Source organism: Rana temporaria, chromosome 3 (assembly GCF_905171775.1).
Source record: "Rana temporaria chromosome 3, aRanTem1.1, whole genome shotgun sequence".
NCBI classification, from domain to species: domain Eukaryota; kingdom Metazoa; phylum Chordata; class Amphibia; order Anura; family Ranidae; genus Rana; species Rana temporaria.
In genome coordinates this window covers 165,230,081-165,256,374 of record NC_053491.1, presented here as the reverse complement: position 1 = coordinate 165,256,374, position 26,294 = coordinate 165,230,081, and the positions used below count along the sequence as shown (strand labels likewise).

General features: G+C 39.4%; 1 protein-coding gene across 1 annotated transcript in view; it reads left to right on the top strand.

Annotated features, from left to right (window-relative positions):
• CFTR (CF transmembrane conductance regulator) overlaps positions 1-26,294 on the top strand; it is a 208,500-nt gene that overhangs the window by 85,433 nt on the left and 96,773 nt on the right. The window contains 2 exon segments of the mRNA XM_040343760.1: positions 1,181-1,360; positions 25,048-25,239. Of these exon segments, the coding sequence (XP_040199694.1) occupies positions 1,181-1,360; positions 25,048-25,239 (372 nt within the window).

Below are 26,294 nucleotides of genomic sequence, written 5' to 3'. Positions count from 1 at the left end.
TCTCCGTCCCCGTGCGTCGTAACGTCGCAGGGAACGGAGATCGGCGTCACACGGAGGCACTATGTGAATCGAGCGAGGTCCCGCTCGCTCACACAGCGCGGTGGCATCGCTGGATCCAGGGACAAGGTAAGTAAAAAGTGCCTGTGGATCTAGCGAGGCAAGCCCGAGACTGACTCGGGGTTACCGATAGTAGCAAGAAAATCTAACCCCGTGTCAGTCTCGGGAAGACCGCCAGGGAGGTTAAGGGATTAGATATGTTTGAAAGAAAAAGGTTTTATTAGTTTCTAGTAATAAACAGACATGAATAGAGATATGCAAAGGGAGATTACCTGATTGCCACAAACACATAGATAGTATTATCTAAGAGGGAAGATTATTTTATATATTGCGAACTTAAATTAGCAACAGAAGTGCTAATTTAAGTTGATTGTTAATATTATCATCATTATTATTTTGTATTGTTAATAATGAATTCTAATATAAGTAAATAAATAATATTAAACAGGATTTATATAGTGCCAAATGTTTATGCAGAGATTTACAATTCAAAGGTAGACAGTACAGTTACTACCAAGTTCAATACATATGGATTAGTAGGGCCCTGCTCATAGACCTTACAATCTAAAAGGGGGGGGATTGGCACAAAAAGTTATAACTGTGTGGAGGGTCTAACGGAGTTAGCGAAGTGCAGTTTTTAGGTGGAGGTGGGGTAGGCTTCCCTGAATAAGTGAGTTATCAAGCTATTAGATATTGGTGACAATAATTTCATATTCTGCTTTAATGATTTATAGGATGTTCCATTCACCAAAGCACATTATCATACCGCATATGAGGCTCAAATCACAAAGCAAACACACGTTATAAGAACACTTATTTTTTTTAAAAGTGGCAGTTAATTTCAGGGAAGTCCAGTGAAATCAAAATTACAGTCGAATGGCTAAAATAAAGCTTCTTATACATGTTAAAGCTTTGTAAATTGAGCCTCTGGACTGTTTGATAAAGCAAACATGTCTCACAATGATGTCCCACACTTTATCCTGGCTTTCTATTCTGCTGTCAGATTTAAGTTTATTTTGAAGATATCTACTCCACTTTTACACATGTTTCTCCAATCTTTTATTTTCATGCAAATGAATCACATTTTATATTATTTTTATGTATTTGTTTTGTGCCCATACAGGGCTTTGGAGAAGTTTTTGAGAAAGCAATGCTTAAAAATGGAGGCAGTCCTTCTAAAGATGACCCAAATCTGATCTTTAATAACTTCACATTGCATGTTACACCAGTACTTTCTAACATCAGTTTTAGTCTAGTAAAGGGAGAGTTACTAGCAGTTGCTGGGTCTACTGGATCTGGAAAGGTAAGCCGTGGCTCACATATTTTTAGCATTATGTGGCTGTATTACATACATCTATAAAAAATGTGAAATATTTTGGATATTTATTTCAACTGTTATTGTTGTCAGAAAGAAGAATAGAAAGAAAGTGTTAATTAAGTAAGCAAATGCTTCTATTGAATTTCCAGGCTTGACCTGAATTTCCAATGAATTTCTAATCATTATGTTTCTTCCGGTATTGTTTTGCATTGTTTTACTTTGTGAATGTAAAACGTGATTTTCATTTGGTTGCTGTAATGGCAATATTAAATAGCCCCAGAGATCTGGGCCAGGAAACTTTACCACTGTATTTAATCATTGCATTTACAAAGGCATTCACTCATTTCAGCTTTGGTGAAGCAATATGTATTCCTTTTTCTCACTCACCTGGCAATTATAGTAGTGTGAATAAATCTGGTCACCCTGGCCACAACAAATGTAAACTTTACAAAGGGTCATCATACTACAAGCTAAAATACGCAGCAGATATAATATTTATGTTGGGTAGAATAAGATGTGAACGAGGCCCATTTAGATCTATCTTGGTTATTATTATTACTCACTTTGTCCAAGAACTTCCTCATCTAGTTGTGCATGCGTATATCCTTTCTGGATGAATCGGTTCTTTAAAACGAATGCTTGTTTGGTATAATCAGCAGTTTGTGTACAATTGTGACGCAGTATTAGAAACTGGCTGTGGGGAACTGAATGCAGCCAAGACTTGAGGTGACAACTATCTACTGGTATATATACATTTCTATCGGTAGTTTTAAAGTGAGTACGAGTAATCAGTCTGTTACCAACTAATTCAATTGCAAGATCTAAAAAAACTGATGCTTTTGGAACTAGCTGTGAAAGATAAAGTTATACCCCTATTATTATCATTGAGTTTTGTCATATAAGAATCAAGGAAAGATTGACCACACTTCCATAGGAGGAGGATGTCGTCTATATATCTAGCCCATAACAGAAGCTGAGGTCTGCCGCGGGCATAAACGACATCCTCCTCCCATTTGGCCATAAAAAGGTTCGTCAAACTAGGGGCAAATATAGCCCCCATGGCTACACCCTTCTTTTGCATATAAACCTTACTATTAAACCTAAAGTAGTTGTGACTAGTGGCGAACAAGAGTAGGTCCATAATAAATAGTTGTTGCTTTTGAGAAATCTCATTTTGCTTGAACAAAAAATATGAAACAGTTTCATACCCTAATTCGTGAGAAATGCAGGTATATAAAGAGGCTACATCCACTGTAGCCAGTAATACACCCTCTTCGCCATTGATCCCACTCAGGAGTTTCATTACATCATAAGTGTCCTTCAAGAAAGAGGGTACGTTTTTACAATGGGTTGAAGAAAAAAGTCAATATAGCCTTTATATTGTGGAGCTGGAAACCAAGCTCTGATCCACAGAACATCATTGTAAAGCTCCATTAATTAAAAAACCTAAAGAGCTCTTACTAAAAGCATGAGCTTTCAAAGACAGGCCTTTAAATTCTTTACAGATCTCGCCCATGGGCACACACAACCCTGGTCTGGAAAAGGCATGTGCAGGTGTCTCTTTTCGTAGCATCTACCTAAACGAGACACCTACAAGCAGAAAAGGGGGTACAACAGCTGTTAGACTGGACAGCTAATTTAAAGAAGCAGACTATACACTTCCAGTTGTTTTGTCAACGCTTAATTGAACAAGCTGAAGTTAGAAGCTGACTGGCTACCATGAAGAGTTGCACCAGATTTTTCACTCACTCTCCAGTTTTATTAAATCAACTCCAATGTGTAAAAATGGACTTCATGAATTTAATAAAAAAAATGCTTTAGTATTACTTGGTAACTAACATATCAGCTTTTTAAGGACAACTTTACCAGATCAAGCCTAAGCCCTTGTATTTCTATCGTGTTGAACACCATCTGCACAATGGGACTTGCTCTCCCTTAAGTACTGAGAGTCCTGGTTCCATTATTGCACAATAGCTGTTAATTCTATGATCCAGCAGCACGCCTGTGCATTTTCATCTTCTGTGCTTGTATTGAAGTATTGTATATTGTATTGAAGAATGTATATGATGCCTGGTTTGGTGGGGACTCACACCTGACCTCCATCTCCCTTATAAACAGCCAGGGCAATTTCAGCCATTTACTGATGCACCAATATCTTTAAGTGCAATGCCTGTATACCGCAGCTAAATTCAATCTCTCCACAACATGGTTCTCAGTCGCATGGCCTAGATTGGGACAGTGAGGATGTCATACATGGTGCCTCGCTATGCCTTACAGTGCACTATTGCTGCCTATTTAGGCACTTTAGGTTTGCATTTGAGCAATGCCTGCCACATTTAAATGGGATATTCTTATGTAATCACCATATTTATGCAACTATACAATTGTAATCAAGCACACAGTATTGCAACATTCTGCCGAGACTGAGTAAGAGATGTACCCACACCCATCTAACTTCTCCATGATGATCATATACCAATAGGCCACCCAAGTCAATCATTTTCACTATGGCTTAGACAGGCTATACATTAATCATTTAATCTACAACCAGCCTGCCCATGTATGTTTCGAAATTCGGTCGGTTCAGCAGGGACCTGACAGATTTCGATCCCTGTATGGCTGCCCTTAGCACTCAGGTTTACAGCCACTACATTCATAAATATTGCATAGGTAAATATTTTTAGAGATAACAGCTATCTTCCCATCTCCTCACCCCTACCCTTACCTCCCACCCTCCACCTTCCTTATTCTTATCCCCCCCCCCCTTATCCTTTTGGCTCTAATACTGAGAACCAAGCGATCAAACACCTCTGATTGCCTCGGTTCTCAGAGATCCCTGAGCAGAGAACTGGTAACTGTCGGTCACCGCTGTCTGCTCTGTCCCCTCCTCACTCACTGGAGCACTGGGCTTGTTGCTTACCAATCTTTTGCTTACCAATCTTTAGATGGTAAGAAAAAGATTAAATAAAACAAAAAAATAATGCAGCCATTATATATAAGAACTGGTAAGCTGCAATGTAATAAATGTTTGCTTTTGGAATTAGTCTTTGCTCAACAAACATAGCAAAAATCTAACTCCACAGGTCTAGACAAAGTTTATTCCAAAAGCAACAAATCTGACACTATGCTTGCAAATGCTCTTCAATGCACAGATCAACAATTCACACCTATCTCCCTTCAAACCAAACATAGGATTCTGACCAACAACGCTGTAGACATCTTAAAATAATTTCAACATCTTCTATCTGTTTTATAAGCAGTGAAGATACTTTTCACACACAAAAACCTGAAACCTTTATTTTTCAACATATCCTTTTCACCGATACCAAGACAAAATCGTATTATGTTAGTTAAAGATATTGACTGGATAGAAGTAAACTGAGCAAATAAAGCCCTGCGGTTGGACATGTAGCCAGGACCGGACGAATATTGCATCCTATTCTATAAAATATAAATAATAATATAACATAAATTTGCTGATATCTTGATCATTTTGTCTTGGACTATATTGTACAATGCTGTGAAAAAGTATTTGCCCATTCCTGATTTTATTTTTTTTGCATATTTGTCACACTGAAATTATTCAGATCATCAAACAAATTTTACACAAAGATAACCCAAATAAATACAAAAAAAAGTTTAAAAAAAATGATTTAATTTATTACGGGACTATGTAAAAAGGCAATCGTCATCCCCTCCCGCCCCCGTTGCTAAATCATGAATGAACTATGATTGACCACATTTTTTGGAAAGCTGAGTTAAATTTCATTTGCCACACTAATCACTTAAATATAAGCTGTCTGACAAAATGAAGCACGGTAAAAGATCTAAAAAATCAACACATCATGCCGCGATCTAAAAAAATTAAAGGAAGGGGCGAATACTTTTTCAAAGCACTGTAACTGTGCTATACTCAAGTAAAGTGCTGCACACATTAGTGGCACTATATAAATCACGTATAATAATAATATTAGTACCCCACCTTACACACTTCTTTAATTTCCTAAAACGCAACAACTCTCTTGACAACAATATTTCTGCTACCTAACCACAATACAGTCCGACATACATGGTCCAGTTTTATACCCATATATCTACTTCATGTCAGCATCAAAAGTTTGTATAAGGTGTTCACAACCAGCTTGAATTCCTTCGACAGATCATTCATAGGGACCAGGTGGGATTCATACCCAAAGACAGGCAGGGAACAACTTAAAACAGGTGATTCAGCCTATCCACCTTGTCATATCCATTTTTTTCAAACCTATGCCACTGTCCTTAGTATTATTTAAAGTATTTGATGCATTTTCCTATTTTTTGCGCTATGCAAGTGGTGCTTTTACAGAGATGCCCTAAAATGTATCTCTCGCCTGTAAAGTCAAGGGATATAGCAGATTTTCCTCTAATTTTCTTTCAATCCACAGTGGTACTGGACAGATATGCCCTTTCACCAATATTCCTAATATCCATATAATGAAAATCTTGGGCATTCACTACTAAGCTTTATATATTGCATATGACATCTTACTCCATCTTTTCCAACCCCTCATTACTTGTTTTTTTTTTTTATGTATTTGGAGAACTATCTGGCTTATGTTTGAAAGAGCCCAAATTCCTTGACACCTACCCCTTCTCGATGTACAAATTTATGATGCATATGTTTATTGAACAAGAAAATCATAATGTATCCCCAAGATCGAGGTTCGCCAAACCATATCTTATGCAAACATAAGCTCAATGGAGGGCTAGGAGTACCTAACTTACATAAGGAAATTACTGTATATACTCGAGTATAAGCCGACCCGAATATAAGCCGAGGCACCTAATTTTACCACAGAAAACTGGGAAAACTTATTGACTCCAGTATAAGCCTAGGGTGTCCATCTGCATGCCTCACTGTGCCTCATTGTGCCTCACTTTGCCTCACTGTGTCTATGCCTCACTGTGTCTATGCCTCACTGTGTCCATGCCTCACTGTGTCCATGCCCCACTGTGCCCATGCCTCACTGTGCCCATGCCTCACTGTGTCCATGACTAGTCTGACGTTTAACATGGGAGTCTATGGAAGGGGTGCCCGGCTTTGAAAAATCAGTGCTCCCCAGCCATAGGTCCCCCAGACAATAAACTTTGCACATTTGTAGAGGAGAAATGGGGCTACATGTGTGCTAAGTACCGGGTCCCCAAAGTCACCATAGAAATTACTGTTTAACATGTGATTCTATAGAAGGGGTGCCCAGCTTTAAAAAATCGGTGCTCCCAGCCATAGGTCCCACAGACAACAAACTTTGCACACTTGTAGAGGAGAAATTGGGCTACATGTGTGCCAAGTTCCGGGGTCCCCAAAGTCACCAGAGAAATGACCGTTTAACATGTGATTCTATAGAAGGGGTGCCCAGCTTTGAAAAATCGGTGCTCCCCAGCCATAGGTCCCCCAGACAACAAACTTTGCACACATGTAGAGGAGAAATGGGGCTACATGTGTGCCAAGTACCGGGTCTCCAAAGTCACCAGAGAAATGACCGTTTAACATGTGATTCTATAGAAGGGGTTCCCAGCTTTGAAAAATCGGTGCTCCCCGGCCGTAGGTCCCCCGGACAACAAACTTTGCACACTTGCAGAGGAAGAGTGGGGCTACATGTGTGCCAAGTCTGGGAGATCAGGCGCAAAAAGGTGACTCGAGTATAAGCCGAGGGTTGCATCTTCAGCACAAAAAAATTTGCTGAAAAACTCGGCTTATACTCGAGTATATACGGTACCTGGCAGCACAGATAGCTCCCTTAGAACGTTTTCACTCATAAACCTCCCTTTGGAGTTTAATGAAATCTTCCCCAGTTTCCACTTATAGCCTAATGTGGCTTCATCCACCACACTGTACAAAGATCATGTACCCCACTTTAATCCATTCCATAAAACAGTAGGCCATTGTAATATTCTCAAATAAACGTATCTCCACTTATCTCCCCTTAATAGATATATTGCACTAACCCTGTTTTTGACTGCATGTAAGGAACCTGCCACCTTCAAGTATTGGGCCTTTAAAAACATAAAATTCACTTACCAAAAGTTCAATATCCAGTACTTTAGAACAATTGGGAACCTAAAAATCTCCTGAAAGATCCCTACCTCTGTGTTTTTTCATTACGCCCAGATCAAATACTCCCTCAATTCTTTAATACATGGATGGACCACATCTTCACTGACACTAACCATCTCTGAAGACAAACTAACTCTCAGTTTACAGGCTTACTTCCATACCTATACATAGTCCTCATGTTCACAAACTCACTCACAAAATGTACTGTATGTTGACAGAATAGAAAACAGATCTTAGAACATTAGACAGCACAGAATAAAACAGCATTTGGTTGAATGTCGCCAAAAGCTCCTTCAACAGTATGGCTCTAGAGTATTCCTATAAGGTCCTAATAGCCTAGTACTTAACCCAAAACAAAATGGTAAAATACACCCCTACACGTTTGGTGGACATGCCCTAAAGAACAAAAGGAGCCCATGGGGCACTCTTAAAAACAGTTTTTGATGAAGCAAAACACCTTTATATTTCTAGTTACAAACAATAGCAAAATAATGGAAACAGCTCACCCTCAATTTCCAATAGGTTAATCCAAGGCTTACAGACACCCTTCTTAACAAGAAATCTACAGCTATTCTAAATTCCTTGGGATCTGGTTGCCTTGAAATTACCACTTATCTAAACCAAGACCTTTTGGGCTTTTAGAATGGCCCAGCACATGTCATGTCCTGAGTCCCCCCCCCCCCCCCTCTCCTTTCCCTTATCTCCCTCTTCCTTGATCTCCCTCTTCCCTCTCTTCAGATATCTCTGACCTTTCTTTTCTTCAAACATCTCCCTCAGCTACTTCCCTTTCCTCTGTCAACAATGCTGACGCACCTATTGTAATTATAGGTATTTGCTTGACTCATCTGTGCCACTCAGATAACGTATGTAACTTATGTAACTGAACTTTTGTATATATATTAAAAAAAAAAAAAAACCTTGGTAAAACAAATAGTACAGAGATCCCTCTGTAGCACACTCGCCTAGTACCAATTTTATAAAAACATACTAAACCTAGCTGCAAGAAGGATTGACCTTTCAGGTACTTTGTCAATGGGCTTCTATAACTCAATATGCAAAAATAAAACAAAGTGAATTCATGATATTACACTTAATTATCTAAAAATCATAACGCATATGCAGTGTATATTACTATATAAAAATAACTATGTATTTATGGAGTAAAACACCTTATTTTGTACTACCTGTAATGTTATGGGCAACTTAAACTGCACACATTTCTGGGCAAATATTTTTGATTGGGGAGGGACATTTTGAAAGTCCTAAAGAATTAAATATTTTTCATGGGCCTGTATGTTAATTTCAAAATTAGTATTGTTATACCACACCTACCTTATATAAAATTAATTGTTTTATTAACATCAGTTAAATCACCTAGAAAATGGGGCCCATATTTAAATATTACATACAATGTGATTTTAACTAACATTAATAAAATAATTGCATATATTTAACCACTTCCAATCCCACGTATTGTAATATGACGGCCGCAAGATGGCTCTGCCATCGCGGGCAGCTGTCATATGACGTCCTAGGCTTCCCGGCGGTCTAGGGGGCGCGTGCAACATTCAGGGGCCGATGCACGTGCCTGGCAGCCGCAATTGCTGTTTACAAAACAGGAACGTGGATCTATGTGTCCAGGTCCTGTCAGGGGAGAGGAGACAGATTGTGTGTTCCTTGTATATAGGAACACCAATTGGTCACCTTCCCCAATCAGTCCCCTCCCCCCACAGTTAGAATCACTCCCTAGGTAACGTATTTAAACCCTTGACAGTGACATTTAAACAGTGATATTAGTGCATATTTATAGCACTGATCGCTGTATAATTGTCAATGGTCCCAAATCAATAACCTATTTTCTAGGCGCTAAAACTTTTGCGCAAACCAATCAATATACGCTTATTGCAATACATTTTTTTACCAAAAATATGTAGAATACATTCTGGCCTAAACTGAGGAAAACCTTTTTTTTTTTTTAAATTGAGATTTTTTTTTTATAGCAAAATAAAAAAATATTGTGTTTTTTTCAAAATTGTCGCTCTTTTTTTGTTTATAGCACAAAAAATGAAAAAAACTTAGAGGTGATCAAATACCACCAAAATAAAGCTCTGTTTGTGGGGAAAAATGGTCAAAATGCCATATGGTTAAAGTGTTGCATAACAGCGCAATTGTCATTCAAAATGTTACAGCGCTGAAAGCTGAAAATTGGCCTGGGCAGGAAGGGGGTAAAAATGTCCTGTAATGAAGTGGTTAAGCTATAAAAATGAAAATAATTATTTGTGCGTTGATAGATTTGGGGTAACTAAACAATGATTAGGCATACAGTAGGTGCTCTTGACCTGAGTAGCTGCAGCATGTTCTGTTTTCTGTATGAACTGTTATGTTAAGTAACATTTACTGGTACCCGAATCAGTTTATTTTTAGGTAGTTTTGTACAGATTGTGTAAAAAGTCCTGTACTCTTTAGGTTCAATGTTATGTCAACAGAGGACAGCTCTTTTGGCAAGGGGGAAAGAAATTTCACATGAACACCCAAATTAATTTGTAGATAGGTGCAAAATGCTCTTACTCGTTATGACGTCCTCAAATTGCGCTAATTGTTTTCACTGAGATGATTTATGTTTTACACTTGCGTTGAAGTCCTTGGCTTCCTGATGACCTCAAACGGAAACCAGAGATAAGACTGGTACTAAACCGAAATATGTAACACCTTTCCCTGCATTTCTGAACTCTGCTTTGATCATGCTTACTAGCTACTAATTAACTAAGGAGTTACAGCAGCTGTCAAACTTGGAGCTGCGGTCAATCTTCTGATTACCTGTTCACGGGACATTTGAGAATATTTTACAAGGTTGATATCAGAGGTTGTTAATCAAATTACAAGACATTAACAGCAGACAAGGGCAGGACTGAGATTTTCTCACACCGTATTGCCCAAGTCTGGCATTATCCAGTCCTATTTACATAGTATATGGTGGCAGTAATTTATACACTTTATTTAAGACTTGTCAGTGCAAATAATAATACAATTTCTATTGATTTTTTGTATTATGCCTATTGTTATTTAAGTGTTACAAAAGGCTGTAGTTCTCACCTTGTTGAACACTAACTAAATAACCGATTTTAAAGCAACATGTTAAAGTGGAGGTTCACCCAAAAAGTACATTTTTAACATTAGATTGAGGCTCGTTTTGTCAAGGGGAATCGGGTGTTTTTTTTTAAATCGAAGCAGTACTTACCGTTTTAGAGATAGATCTTCTCCGCCGCTTCCGGGTATGGGCTGCGGGACTGGGCGTTCCTATTTGATTGACAGGCTTCCGACGGTCGCATACATCGCGTCACGATTTTCTGAAAGTAGCCGAACGTCGGTGCGCAGGCGCCGTATAGAGCCGCACCGACGTTCGGCTTCTTTCGGCTACTCGTTACGCGATGTATGCGACCGTCGGAAGCCTGTCAATCAAATAGGAACGCCCAGTCCCGAAGACCATACCCGGAAGCGGCGGAGAAGATCTATCTCTAAAACGGTAAGTACTGCTCTGGTTTAAAAAAAACACCCGATTCCCCTTGACAAAATGAGCATCAATCTATTGTTAAAAAAAAAAATTCGGGTGAACTCCCGCTTTAAAGGGGTGGTTCCCCCTTAAAACAAATTTCTAACAATACATTTGGAAGACTGCTTAAACTGCGGGTAGGCTGGCTTTTTTTTTTTTTTTTTTTGTACATACTTCGATATCGCCGTTTCATCCCTCGACTTCCGGGTATGAGTCTTGTGGCGGTGGGCGTTCCTAGTTGATTGACGTTCCTCCGACCGACGCATACTTGACGTCACGACTTTCCGAAAGAAGCCGAACGTCGCTGCGAAGGCGCCGTATAGAGCCGACTCTATACGGCGCCTGCGCAATGACGTTCGGCTTCTGTTGGAAAGTCGTGATGCGCAGTATGCGCCGGTCGGAGGAACGTCAATCAACTAGGTCCAGCAAGACTCATACCCGGAAGCCGAGGGATGAAACGGCGATATGCGATATGATCGAGGTATGTACGAAAAAAAAAAAAGCCAGCCTACCCGCAGTGTAAGCAGTCTTCCGAATGTATTGTTAGAAATTTGTTTTAGGGGGAACCACCGCTTTAATATCACATACTAGCTTCAAATAGTGCATTTCAAAATGCTGTATGGAAGAAACAGGAAAACAGTTGAGAAACGTATTCCATATAAATGTATTAGATATCTATTCATCAAATAGGTTTCATGAAAATTAAGTAAATGCAGCAATTTAAGTAGGCATAACATTACATGTATTTTTATTTAAAAGCATATGTGCTTAGTAACTTACAGGTATTTATCACCTCTTACAGAGTTTACAGAGTGTTCCATTAAAGGATGAGTTCACTTTTTTTTTCAAAATTCCAGCCCCCCATGTACCAATATAGCACTAATGTACTTATTTAGCAAAAATAAAACAGCTTTCCATTTATTCTACACACACTTACATCACTCTCTTCATAGCTGTACACTGCTCAATTACTTCTGCCTCACTTCCTGGGCAGACTTTATGTCATGACACAGGAAAGAGTTGACCATCTGATCTCATTAGCATACTTCCTGCATCATCTACCCTCAGATGGTCAACTCCTTCCTGTGTCATGACCTAAAGTCTGTCCAGGAAGTAAGGCAGAAGTAATGGATACGTGTTTTTAAACAGCTATGAGGAGAGTGAGGTAAGCATGTGTAGAATAAATGGAAGTAAATAAAAATATATATAGTTGCGCTAATGTCAAAACCACCTTTGAAGAGAAGGTGACTTAATCACCACCACCACAAACGTGGAAATTAAATAGGTGAACATAAACCATGAACTATATTGAAATGACCAACGTGCACGAATAATAACACCAAATTAAGATCATAAATTTGATAATAAACAAATCATGAAACATAAACCCTGCAATGGGCTGGTAGCATTAACATCAGTGAAGTGACAATAAAATATAAAAATATAAAAATGCATGAACACAGTGAGGTACAAGGAAAAGGAAAAATAAAAGTCCATAGAACTGCTGTGAATAAACACCCAGTGATGTTCCAAGATATCAGCTGCGCTTTCTTCCTGGGATCAACAACCTTAAGTGAATTCCACCACCATAGTGCAAGTAAACTGCTTACCAGAGCCAATGGTCCTTTGTGATTTTGGACCTAAACCAGCATTATTGTTAAACCCAGCAAACAGGACAAACACTGCATTCGTGGCGTTGTAATACGACGTGGTAATACGACAGACTCCACAACATGGGCATCAGTTGATATGGTATCATGCAAGAAAAGCAGATGCCTCAATAGTGTAAAACCAATGACTTTTATTAAAAATAAAACAGTAAAAAAATCATATTTAGTAAGTGTAAGACCAGCCTTAAACCTGTTGCGCCGGCCGGACGCAAACAGGAAAACCCGTTCGTATGGAAAACCAGCAGATGAGGGTGATGACATCAGCAAGCCGCTCGTTTCGTCTGACGCGTTTCGTGATAGGTCACGTCATCTCGGGCCCTGATTGAACAAGCTGAAGTAAGAGGCCGATTGGCTAACATGCACAGCTGTACCAGAATATGCACTCTACAGTCTCTCTACTGACTTTAGATCCCATTCAGAGCTTTCCAGTGGAAGGCAATATATTAAAGTGCAATGTGTTAATCATACCATTCACTTGAATGGGCTGCCAATGCACCACAATGAAAACCCCCCAAAAAGTGTTCCTGTGCTGAAGTGTAATGAATAAACACAAGCTGCATCTATACGTCACCTAAATATCAAAAGTGTTATAAATATATACATATACACAAAGAATAGTGCGCTTCTTATAATAAACTCAATGTAATTATCAGTGCTATATGTGAACACATTAGCCAAACAACCACTGAAAAAAATCAGAAATGTGATTGGTTCAAAAATATAATCTTGTCAAAATGGAGATAGTTCTTCTCACAGGAATTCCACCAGTATTGAGCCATGTGAGGAAACTGTGAAGTGCACTATACACACATGTCCACCACCACCACCACCACCACCACCTCCAAGCCTCTTACCAGATGAACATGATCCCCAATTACAGAGAACAACAATGCATAGAAAGCCTCAAAACCTCTCCCAGAGTCTCCAGATCAGGTAAGTATGATCAACAGGGTTCCAATATGAAAGGATCAGTTAGTAATCACCACAGCTCTGAAATAAACTCAGAGAGCCATCATACAGGGAAAGGGAATAAAGGATTCACATAGCATCAATACCGCTAATACATATTAATTAGTAAAATCACAGAAGATACTCACATTGCTCAGGGTGTTAAAAAGCAATCAAATAATGGATGACCTAGCTGATAAGCTGGCATTGGCGAGCATGATGACATCACAGGTTCCTGCCCCCCCCCCAAATGTGATTCACGTCACAGCGTGATGTTAGAGGAACAGGATTAAGAAAGATGCAACACCATAGAAAAGCAAATGGAGCTGCATTTTTTTTTTTCATTGTTCCAAACCTAGCACACCACACCACAAATGCACGTGTATTTCATTAGTGTGGCCATTCAAAATGAAGAGTACCACAATGCACTAGTGTGTACATGGTGCACTACTGTGTGAGGCTATAACCACAACGCATTGAAGACAGCTTTATGCATTTTAATGTGGTTATGCAGGTTTTATGGAACGGGTGTTGGTGACTCACACTGACTGGTTACACTCATAGGCCCGGATTCAGAAAGACTTACGCCGACGTATCTACTGATACGCCGCGTAAGTGCACAGATGCGCCGTTGTATCTCTGCGCCTGATTCTTAAAGCTAGATACGCCTGAATTGTGACTTCATCCGACGTAAGTTTTCTACGCCGTCGGAGCCTGGGCGCATATTTACGCTGGCTGCAAGGGGCGCTTCCATTGATTTACGCGTTGAATATGCAAATGAGCGAGATACGCCGATTCACGAACGTACTTGCGCCCATCGCTGTAATCTACGCTGTTTACGTAAGGCGTACGTCCGGCATAAAGTTATTCCACCATATAGGAGGCGCACGCCATGCAAAGGTATGGACGACGGAACAGCCGTCGTATTTTACGTTGTTTACGTAAGTCGTACGTGAATGGGGCTGGGCGTAGGTTACGTTCACGTCGTAGCCATTGAGCCGTTGTATGTTGGGGAGTATATGCAACGTGATTCTGAGCATGCGCGCGCATGCGCCGTTTGTTCGGCCCTTCATTTACATGGGGTCACGCTTCATTTTAATAGATCACGCCCACTACCTTCCTACTTTTGAATTAGGCAGGCTTACGCCGGCCAATTTACATTACGCCGGGGGAACAAAGGGAGCAAGTGCTTTGTGAATACTGTTCTTGCCTCTCTATGTTACGTTGGCGTAGCGCATATGAGATGCGCTACGCCGCTCTAAAGATGCGCCGATCTACGTGAATCTAGCCCCTAGAGTTTAGTCCCCCTGCTGCCTTTCACCCTTTGCCTTGCCAGTATAAAAACCCATCCTAGTCTCACACAGATGTTGACCTAAGGTAAATCCAGTAATAATGGCTTTTGCAATGGCATTACCAGTTAATTTTTTTTTATAATTGGGGATATGTAGAGACTATGGCAGCTAGCCATGATAATAATTACTATTTTATTATTACTTTATTGCTTAGAGTAAGGCCTCAAAACCTTTGTAATATCTGTCAAATTGTTTATATTCATGAGCAGAAATGACATTGCTTTGTTGTTGCTTTAAATAGTGACTAAAGACTGGCCTATGTACATTGCTGAATAAGGTTACAATGACACGGGTAGGTAGAAGCTGGCTGTGTGAACAGTCTGTCAGGCTGTCAGCCATTGGTTTGAATGGGCTGAATGGCCACAACTATTCACACACGCCTGTCATTCCAGATGAAGGAATCCACAGATTTACGTCTCTTGAAAATTCAGGGTGTGCTAGTTGAATGAAGCCTAATGCCTTGTATACACGATCAGAATTTCCGATGGAAAAAGTCAGACGGAATTTTTTCATCAGATATTCCGACCCTGTGTGTGCACCATCTGACTTTTTTCTCTTTTTTTCCAACGGAAAAAATATCTATCGGAAATTCTGTTCGTCTGTAGGGAACTCCGACAGAGAAAAAAACATGCATGCTCAGAATCAAGTCGACGCATGCTCGGAAGCATTGAACTTTTCTCGGCTCGTCGTAGTGTTGTACGCCACCGCGTTTTTGACAGTCGGAATTTGATGTAACAGTGTCTATGCAAGACAGCTTGAATGGAAAAATCCATCTGAGTTTATCCCGTCGGAAAGTCCGATCGTGTGTACAAGGCATAAAGATCACTTGTTCTAGTGGTGCTGTAGTCCCCTTGTCCCTCTTGTTTGCTATTTCTACTATAGATATTTTTCTAATTAAAGAGAAATATCTGGGCTTTTTTTATTGATCATGTCTTCTGAATATGCTAGTTACTTTCACAAGGATTCATTGATTTACCTATTTCTGAGCCGCTGACTTCCTGCAGATCAGGAGGTGGGACTTTACTGTGACTTCACTTGCTGCATGCTTGTTTCAGGTTGGTATCCTAAGGAATGAAGGCCTGTAGATCATTTTTAAAGGCAGGCAACTAGCATATTTGAATGTCAGGCCTCGTACACACGACCGAGTTTCTCGGCAAAAACCAGCAAGAAACTTGCTGGGAGATATTTTTTTGCCGAGGAAACCGGTCGTGTGTACATTTTCGTCAAGGAAACTGTTGAGAAACTCGATGAGCCAAAAAGAGAGCATGTTCTCTATTTCCTCTACGGGAATGGAGAAAATTGGCTTGTTGAGTTCCTTGACAGCCTAACAAGGAACTAGACGAGGTAAACGATGTGTTTCGCCCGTCGAGTTCCTCGGTCGGGTGTACGGAGGCTTTAGTAGTGGCAGGCTACATGTTCAATGGTTTTACATATAGGTTGCCACTTTCACCATCTACCTAAAACAGAATTGATATGATGTTTAACTTGCACCTAGTTTTTGGATTATGGATGCGTTTCATTTCTAGAACTTATCGTTCATCAATATGGCATTTTATTAATTCAAAGACTGCCGACACACATGCCAACAAATCATAATCAGGCTCAAATAATGTAGCATTTGTTGCAAAGTTCAAAGAACATGCTGTAATATTAAAAGTCATTTTTCTACATGCCAGGCCAAAGAAATTATTCCTCAGCTACTTATTATGTATACTTGTACACTCTAAATATTTGTGTACTTAGAAATTCTGTATTTTATCATAAATTGAACTTGTTTGATCAGCAGCTCCAGCGCTAATCACGGGAAGTCGGCTGCCTTGATTCTATAAAAATTATACTGTGTTCTCAATAAATATCTTATCTCACTTCTATTAAGATATACGCTTGGTACAAAGCCAGCCTGATGCTGGAATTTTAGCTACTGTAGCAATTATTTTCCAAGAAATTCCATGGAATTTTAGGTGACACGCAAGATTGGATTTTACATATTTTGTACAATTACTTACTACAAATATAAACTGAACATGGTACAGGGGCATTTTCTGAACACAGTGGGCCTGTGCGGAAATTGGGTCCCCTTCCTCAAGAAAAGAACAACTGAAGCTTCACACTGGCCCTTTAGGTGCTGGACTGTAGGCACATACACACTTGATGCTTTGTAGTGTCCAGCTTGCATATACCCTCATCTGGTTACCCTGAGCTTTAAAGTGGAGTTTCCATCCCCAATTTTTTTTTTCATTATTGTGCTCACAAGACCTAAAAAAGAAAAAAAGGAAAAAAATAATGTTTTTACTCATCTGGAAATGCCTGTTGCTATGCGGTCCCACATAATCTGCTTTTGGAATCACCTAGGATTCTGACATCATCTCCCTCTAATGCTCCTGGGAAATGTGTGTCATCATTTCCCAGGATGCAGTGCGCTACCCAATTATCACTTCCCATCCAAGACAAAATGACAACGGCGTGGACATAGTTTAATAAACTATCTTTTTTGAATAACTATGCGAAGCGGCGGCGGATTGTAAAATAGTAAGTGACTGGATTTATATTATAAAAACGCATGATGAAAGGACATACATTTAAAAAATGCTAATTGTGGTTGGAACCCCGTTTTAAGTATTTGTGTCCAGAGCCTGATCAGAGTCAACGATCAGATTTAACAGTTCATGTGGGCGAGAACATGTGATCAGTGCCTCTGTACCTCTCCAGCCAGCCAAGGGCATTGCCAGGACTGTAAAGAGGCTTGGGTCAGCCTTGGACACCCAGTGGAAGTCCAGCTCTCACAACAGGACCTGGGATTTACACCGCCTCCAGCATGCAGGAAGAATAAACTTTACAAGAGAAGTTGGCTTACTTCACCTATATCTATCTCCTCTTTTTTGTCTATAAATGATTGCACATTGCTAGTATGCTGTTAAAGTGGAATATATCCCCAGACACACATTCTTTTTAACTGCTGACATTTAACAATCACCTCCTATGACAACGTCATCCATATAATCTATGACAATGTCACCCATATCATTATTTACAGGTATGTAATAAAAAAATGATAATGCATTCTGCTCAATAGCTTCACATCTGGAAGTGCTGCTTAGGATCTATTCAGTGCAGAACAGCAACACATTTAAGGTCACTACTCAGAGAAACCATCTCTGCGTATCTAATGTAAATAATTCAGTGAGACTGGGTCATTCATAACAGCCCTATGCACAGTCCTATGCTCATCTCTATGCTCAGCCTTATGCACAGCCCTGCTTTCCGAACCACAGCTCACCTACCCAGTAGTGCTCTTGTCTCACTCTACACTTCAATACTCTGCCCGGAATCCACCCTCTAACTTTATCCTGCTGTATAAGAGGTACCATGCATGACAAGTCTTGCGGTAATGATGTCTCCTGCAGACCAGAAAGATGCCGAGTGGACACAGACACCGTCCGCTGTTCTCTATATGGCGGTCCATTTCCATCTGACTGGAATCTGATGAAGGGAGGTGTAAACTAAACTAAGATATAACACCACAACACCATAAACCAAAAACACTATTTAATTAATTTTTAATATTTAAAGCAAACTCACCCATCCATCCATCCATCCATGTCTCCATGCTTTATTTTGCTTTATTTTGCTGAGAAAAACACCCTTGTAGCATTTCTGAATTGTAGCATTGAATCCACCTGCCCTTAGTTCAGGCATGCAGGTAGGAGGATGTGCTTAGCTGAGAAAACCCCTCTTCCCTGAATACTCCTGGGTTGTAGGACATCATTTTCCTAGGCCTAGAAACCAGGAAATAACTTTAAAAAAAAAAGGTTAAAACAAGTAATTATAAAACTTTCCTATCGATTTACTAATGCTGGCAGCATGATGATTAAACATAGTCAATGCTGATTGAGAGAGTGAAAATCTGCTTTAATGTACAGTACAGACCAAAAGTTTGGACACACCTTCTCATTCAAAGAGTTTTCTTTATTTTCATGACTATGAAAATTGTAGATTCGCACTGAAGGCATCAAAACTATGAATTAACACATGTGGAATTATACATAACAAAAAAGTGTGAAACAACTGAAAATATATTTCATATTCTGGGTTCTTCAAAGTAACCACCTTTTGCAGCAGACGCATCGCTAGAACTGTTAAGAGGAGACTGTGTGAATCAGGCCTTCATGGTAGAATATCTGCTAGGAAACCACTGCTAAAGAAAGGCAACAAGCAGAAGAGACTTGTTTGGGATAAAGAACACAAGGGATGGACATTAGAACAGTGGAAATCTGTGCTTTGGTCTGATGAGACCAAACTTGAGATCTTTGGTTCCAACCCCCGTGTCTTTGTGCGACGCAGAAAAGGTGAACGGATGGACTCTACATGCCTGGTTCCCACCGTGAAGCATGGAGGAGGAGGTGTGATGGTGTGGGGGTGCTTTGCTGGTGACACTGTTGGGGGTTTATTCAAAATTGAAGGCATACTGAACCAGCATGGCTACCACAGCATCTTGCAGCGGCATGCTATTCCATCCGGTTTGCGTTTAGTTGGACCATCATTTATTTTCCAACAGGACAATGACCCCAAACACACCTCCAGGCTGTGTAAGGGCTATTTGACCAAGAAGGAGAGTGATGGGGTGCTGCGCCAGGTGACTACCTCTTGAAGCTCATCAAGAGAATGCCAAGAGTGTGCCAAGCAGTAATCAAAGCAAAAGGTGGCTACTTTGAAGAACCTAGAATATGAAATATATTTTCAGTTGTTTCACACTTTTTTGTTATGTATAATTCCACATGTGTTAATTCATAGTTTTGATGCCTTCAGTGTGAATCTACAATTTTCATAGTCATGAAAATAAAGAAAACTCTTTGAATGAGAAGGTGTGTCCAAACTTTTGGTCTGTACTGTATGCGAAAGTCTGAAACATTTACTATTAAAGCTGAACTCCAGGCAGATATAGCCACTTCAACTAATTATTATTATTTAAAAAATGTTAATGCAACTAATGTAATTACCAGAATTTGATGGCATACATCTCTTGAAACCCTGTACACAGCACCACTGAGAGAAGAAGAGGCATGATTGGGCACCAGTTAGGTGTACTGTATGTATATGTGCTAACAGGCAACATAATGGTAGCTGGAGAGAGTAGAATGAACAGAGAGGTGACCTCCTCAGTCTGTGGCTGCTCTTTCACTGTCCAGTTAATCGAATGAGGGGTGTAGAGAGGACACCACTGTATTCCTTCTATAGTCTATAAACAACACCGAAAGTGGTGTCATCTACCTGACTGTGTTGTTTATCAGAACTGTGTAAATCTGTAAAGTTAAACACCTCCCTATACATATTTCATTTGTCCATATAGCTGTTTTGCAATTAGATCAGCTATAATAACTAGTGTTGAGCAGAATATGCCATATTCGATTTCGCGATATATCTCGAATATATATTAGAATATTCGAGATATATTCGCTAAATTCGAATATTCGTGATATTTTATCGAAAGTAAATGATTGCGATTTTTCGCTATTGCGAATGCGAAAATAATTGCGATTTTTTGATAACTGCGGTAGGAGCACTCTGATTGGCTCAGAATATTCGTGATATTTTATCGAAATATCGCAACATGCGAATGCGATATTTATTGCGCAATTTCGAGAAATGCTGGAGGAGCGCTCTGATTGGCTCAGAATATTCGTGATATTTTATCGAAATATCGCAACATGCGAATGCGATATTTATTGCGCAATTTCGAGAAATGCTGTAGGAGCACTCTGATTGGCTCAGAATATTCGTGATATTTTACAATACAAAATAATTGCGAATATTCGGCAAATGCGGAAGGAGCACTCTGATTGGCTCAGAATATTCTTGATATTTTACAATACAAAATAATTGCGAATATTCGGCAAATGCAGAAGGAGCACTCTGATTGGCTCAGAATATTCTTGATATTTTACAATACAAAATAATTGCGAATATTCGGCAAATGCAGAAGGAGCACTCTGATTGGCTCAGAATATTCTTGATATTTTACAATACAAAATAATTGCGAATATTCGGCAAATGCGGAAGGAGCACTCTGATTGGCTCAGAATATTCTTGATATTTTACAATACAAAATAAAAAGTGTTTTGCATTGGTGGTGATTCTTTACTCTATCCATCTGTCACAGCCGTTTGTCAATCAAACACCTTAAAGATTGAACACGTTCATGCTGCATGCTTTGGACTTTTTTTCACTTCACATATCAAAGACATTTTTATGAAAGATTATTTTTCTATTATTGGGACTATATTTCTTTATATATTTGTTTCACTGTGTATTTCACAAGTTATTTGCGCTTGCTTATTTTATAATTTGCCCACATGTCTTGTCACTAGACATATTTTTTATTCTTGTAGAGCGACTCCATTTTCTGTCTTGTATTAATTTATGTTGTATAACATTTTTGAGTTGCTGCTGTATTCTCCCCTTTTTTAAGGTATGCGCAATTTTTTCCTTCTTACAAAAAATAATAATATCAAACATACAAATATTCATAACATACACATACACAAAGCCCCCCCCTTTTGCATCAGAGACAATCAGAGTTCTCCTACCACAGTTATCGAAAATTCGCAATCATTTTCGCATTCGCAATAGCGAAAAATCGCAATTTTTTTTTTTTCAATTTGGCAACATAAAAGGATCGCCTCAGCTTAGCTACTCGGCCCAGGGTCTCTAATCATACCAGCAATGCTTTTAGACGTCGATAGGATGTGATCTGTTTTAAAAATCAAATTGAAAAAATGCGAATATTCGGAATTGCGAATATTCACCGCGAAATTCGAAATATAGCGCGATTTCTCGAATATGCTATATTCGAGTCGAATATTCGCAATGCGAATATTCGTGAGCAACACTAATAATAACCTGCTCATAGACTTTGAGTGATGAGTCCATAAATAGTAGCAGACATCAGTATGGTTCCTCCCAAGATTTTGTCTATGCTAGGATATCTGGCAGCTCTTCTTTATCCCTTCTCTTATGACATTTACATACATGCATGCTCAAGAAATGTAATCGTTCTTCTTAAATCACTTACACATTTTTTAAATGTTCTGGTTCTCTGTTCTAACCATAATCTACTTTACATGGCTAGTATCAGTCACTTTTCCTTTGTCCAGAGTACTGACACAGGTACAGTGACAACAAAAATAAGGCAAATGTATTCAAACTGTGGCAGGCAACCGCACGTCAACAGAGTTACACAAGGACATATGACAGAAATTATACTGTTTTGACACCTGCAGACTTAAATGATAGATATCTTTGAAAAAATGTAATGCAAAAGTGTAAATGAGTACACTAAAACCTTTGTTTGAGAGCGTTTTGCAAGATGAGCAAAATGTTTTAATACATTTTGCTTTGATATACAAGCGATGTCTTGATATAAGAGTAGCGTCATGTTACAACGGAGTATAATAGAGAAGAGAGGATCCTCTAAGTGTAGCAATATGGTTACATTTAATGAAGGTACAACTTTTAGCAACATATTGCTACAATCATGCCACGTCCACATGATCTGACTTTTGCCCAGCCAAATCACCTCGGAATTTCTAAGGAATTTCCACCGGAAAAATATAGAACGTGTTCTATTTCTAAAGTCCGATGGAATTCATCGTAATTTCCGATGAAAAAATTCAGATGGGGCTACACACGATCAGAAAATCCGATGGAAAAAGTCTGATTGTGTGTACGGGGCATTAGAGAAGTCTCTCTTCTCTTTTATACCCTGTAAAAAAATGCTTTGATATTACAAGCATGTTTCTGGAACAAATTATGTTCGCAATCCAAGGTTTTGCTGTACTTAAATAATGAAACATAATGAAAACATATCTTATTGTTGGATCTGTCTTTAGTTTGGGTGGAACTATATTACCTTAAATCCTCCCAAGTTTGTTGTGTAAGCCTGTCAGGTTTAGCCATTTTATGTAGAAATTCCATTTTCCAATACTTAATTTTTGTTTAGTATATGTGTCGAAGGAGCCCTGTACAGTGGGAAATGCAAGCTTGGAAGATGTTTCACTTGTATGCAAGAAAACAAAATTACCAATGCTTAACCACTTCTCTACTTTGGGTGTTTTTCAGATTTGGTGTTTACAAGACTAAAACATTTTTTTTTTGCTCGAAAATTACTTAAAACCCCCTAACATTATATATATATATTTTCTAACACCCTAGAGAATAAAATGGCGATCACTGCAATACTTTTTGTCACACCATATTTGCGCAGCGGTCTTACAAGCGCACTTTTTTTGGAAAAAATTCACTTTTTTGAATTAAAAAAATAAGACAGCAATAAATTTGGCCCAATTTTTTTATATATTGTGAAAGATAATGTTACGCCAAGTAAAATGATACCCAACATGTCATGCTTAAAAATTGCGCCCGCTCGTGGCATGGCGTCAAACTTTTACCCTTAAAAATCTCGATAGGCGACGTTTAAAAAATTCTATAGGGCTATAATTATTGCTCTCACTCTAACGATCCCTAAACATCCCTTGTAATAGAAAAAAGCATGACAGGTCCTCTTAAATATGAGATCTTGGGTCAAAAAGACCTCAGATCTCATATTTAGACTTGAATGCAAAAAAAAAAAAAAAAAATTTGTCATTTGAAAAAATGACAACAAAAAAAATGTCTCTTTAAGACGCTGGGCGGGACTGACGTTTTGACGTCACTTCCGCCCAGCAATGCTATGGGGACGGGTGGGGGCCATCTTGCCCTCACTCGTATCCCCACAGAGCAGGCTGAAGCACCCAATCGCCTCCGCCACTACCAGCGGCTCTGGTAAGCGGCGGAGGGCGCGGGAGAGCGGCGGGAGGGGGCCTCCCGCCGCCGATAACGGTGATCTCACGGCGAATTCGCCGCGGAGACCACCGTTATCTTTTACAGGACCGCTCACACTAAAGATGGATATCTCGATTGTGGCAGCAGCTGCTGCCGTTACCGAGATATCCATCTTTAAAGTGCCGCCGTATATAGTCGTAAGGCGGTCTGGAAGTGGTTAAAGGGTAAAGCCCCGTACACAAGACCGGTTTTCCTGCCAGGAAAACTGTCAATAGAGCTTTTGGCTGGGAAAACCGGATGTGTGTATGTTTCCTAGCAGTTTTCCCATCAGGAAAACAGACGGGAAAATAGAGAACCTGCTCTCTATTCTCCCGTCGGGATTCTCTGTGGCTTTTTTGCCGCCAGATTTACTAATATACTCTATGGGAAACACTGCGAGGCAGTGCCCATGGAGCATACACACAGGCCGGGATTCCTGGCCAAAGCTCCATGGCAGTTTTCCTGCTGGGTTCTCAGCTTTCCCCTAGGTTTTCGCGGTGGACTTTTTACTGCCGTGAAAACTGAGCATGTGTAGAGGGCTTAACTCCACTTTCATGAGAAAAAATTGCAAAAATAAAATAAAATAATATGGCATATGCAATTGATACATTGATACAAGCCATATTGTAATTTAATGCTATTAAAATGACCTTTCCTATTCAATCTGCAGCACTGTAATTATCTGGAAAATTCAAAGCAATACGGCAACCTGGTGGCTATCCATATACAGTTGCTGCTTCCAGAAATAATATGTCCTGCTTGTGTGATTGGCTCACTGATTTTCCCAGAAGACCGCTGTAAGATACAATTCAGGTTTTAGACATCCACTGCAAACAAAAATGTAATTTTGGGAAAGATATTCCTAAAAGTGTTAATCACTTCTAAAGGGATGCAGACACTGCAATTTTCCTCATTAGAACCCTGCAAGTACATCAGCTGCTTGACAATGAAAGTCACCCCTATTTAGATACATTGTGCAAATTGACATAACCAAACAGCTATTTCATCAGAGCAACAAAATGTAGGAATCTGCAACAAAGTTTGTTTAAATCCTTGCAATGTTCATCACCCGGAGGGAACTGTTTTTTTTTTTTTCGTTTTCAACAAAAGAAGAGATACTTTTTCAACTCTTTCAGCTGTTTAAAGTGTATGGCAGAATTTGTGCAGACTGTGCCTTAAGTAATCTAAATTTGCTATTGCAGACTTCTCTTCTAATGATGATCATGGGGGAGCTGTTACCTTCCTCAGGGAAAATAAAACACAGTGGACGAATATCATTTTCTCCCCAAGTATCCTGGATAATGCCTGGGACCATCAAGGAAAACATAGTGTTTGGAGTCTCCTATGACCAATACAGATACCTCAGTGTCATCAAGGCTTGCCAACTGGAGGAGGTCAGTGGTTTAGTTGTCAGTACGTTGTGTAGTTGTTTTGCCCTTATAAGTAAACTGAATGCTAATAAAAGTGTTTTGGACAGAAGTTCCTTACACCTACTGTGTTAGTGAGACAGTCCGAATTCCTGGACTTATAGCTGAGCAAATGATTTTAGTTATGCTCAGATATGCACTTCGTACCATAGACCAGTGCAGGATTTAAGAAATGTAAATCTATTCAATGTAATCAACAAACACTTAAGATTTGGTTATTGGACCATAAATATAATACAATTACACTTTGTTTTGTTGGCTAAAAGAGCAGAATATGGTAACCTGGTATTATTAACCCCTTCAATACAGGGCTTTTATACCCACCTCCATACCGGGCCTATTCTGGCACTTCTCTCCTACATGTACAAACCATCGTTCTTTTGCTAGAAAATTACTCAGAACCCCCAAACGTTATATATGTTTTTTTAGCAGACACCCTAAGGAATAAAATGGCGGTCATTGCAATTTTTTATCTTGCACAGTATTTGCGAAATAATTTTTCAAACGCCTTTTTTTTTGGAATTTTTTTTTTTCATGAATTACAAAAATAACAAAACAGTAAAGTTAACCCAATTTTTTTGTAAAATATAAAAGATGATGTTACACCGAGTAAATAAATACCTAACATGTCACGCTTTAAAATTGCGCACACTTGTGGAATGGCGCCAAACTTACTTTTATTTTTTACAGGTTTTATTTGCAGTTTTTTTAATCACTTTTATTCCTATTGCAAGGAATGTAAACACCCATTGTAATAGGAATAGTGTGTGACAGGTCCTCTTTATGGAGTGATGCGGGTCAATATGACCCCACATCTCTCCTCCAGGCATGAAAGCATGAAATAGTGAAAAAAATTCACAGATCTCATGCTTACTAGCCGCAATCACGGCTTTGTTTACTTCCGGGTACCCGGGCGTGACGTCATCACATCGCACCCGGGCCTCCGACGGTCATAGAGATGACTGGTGACCATCTGGTCAACAGTCATCTCTATGCTTCCCATCCCGCCGCCTATAAGAATG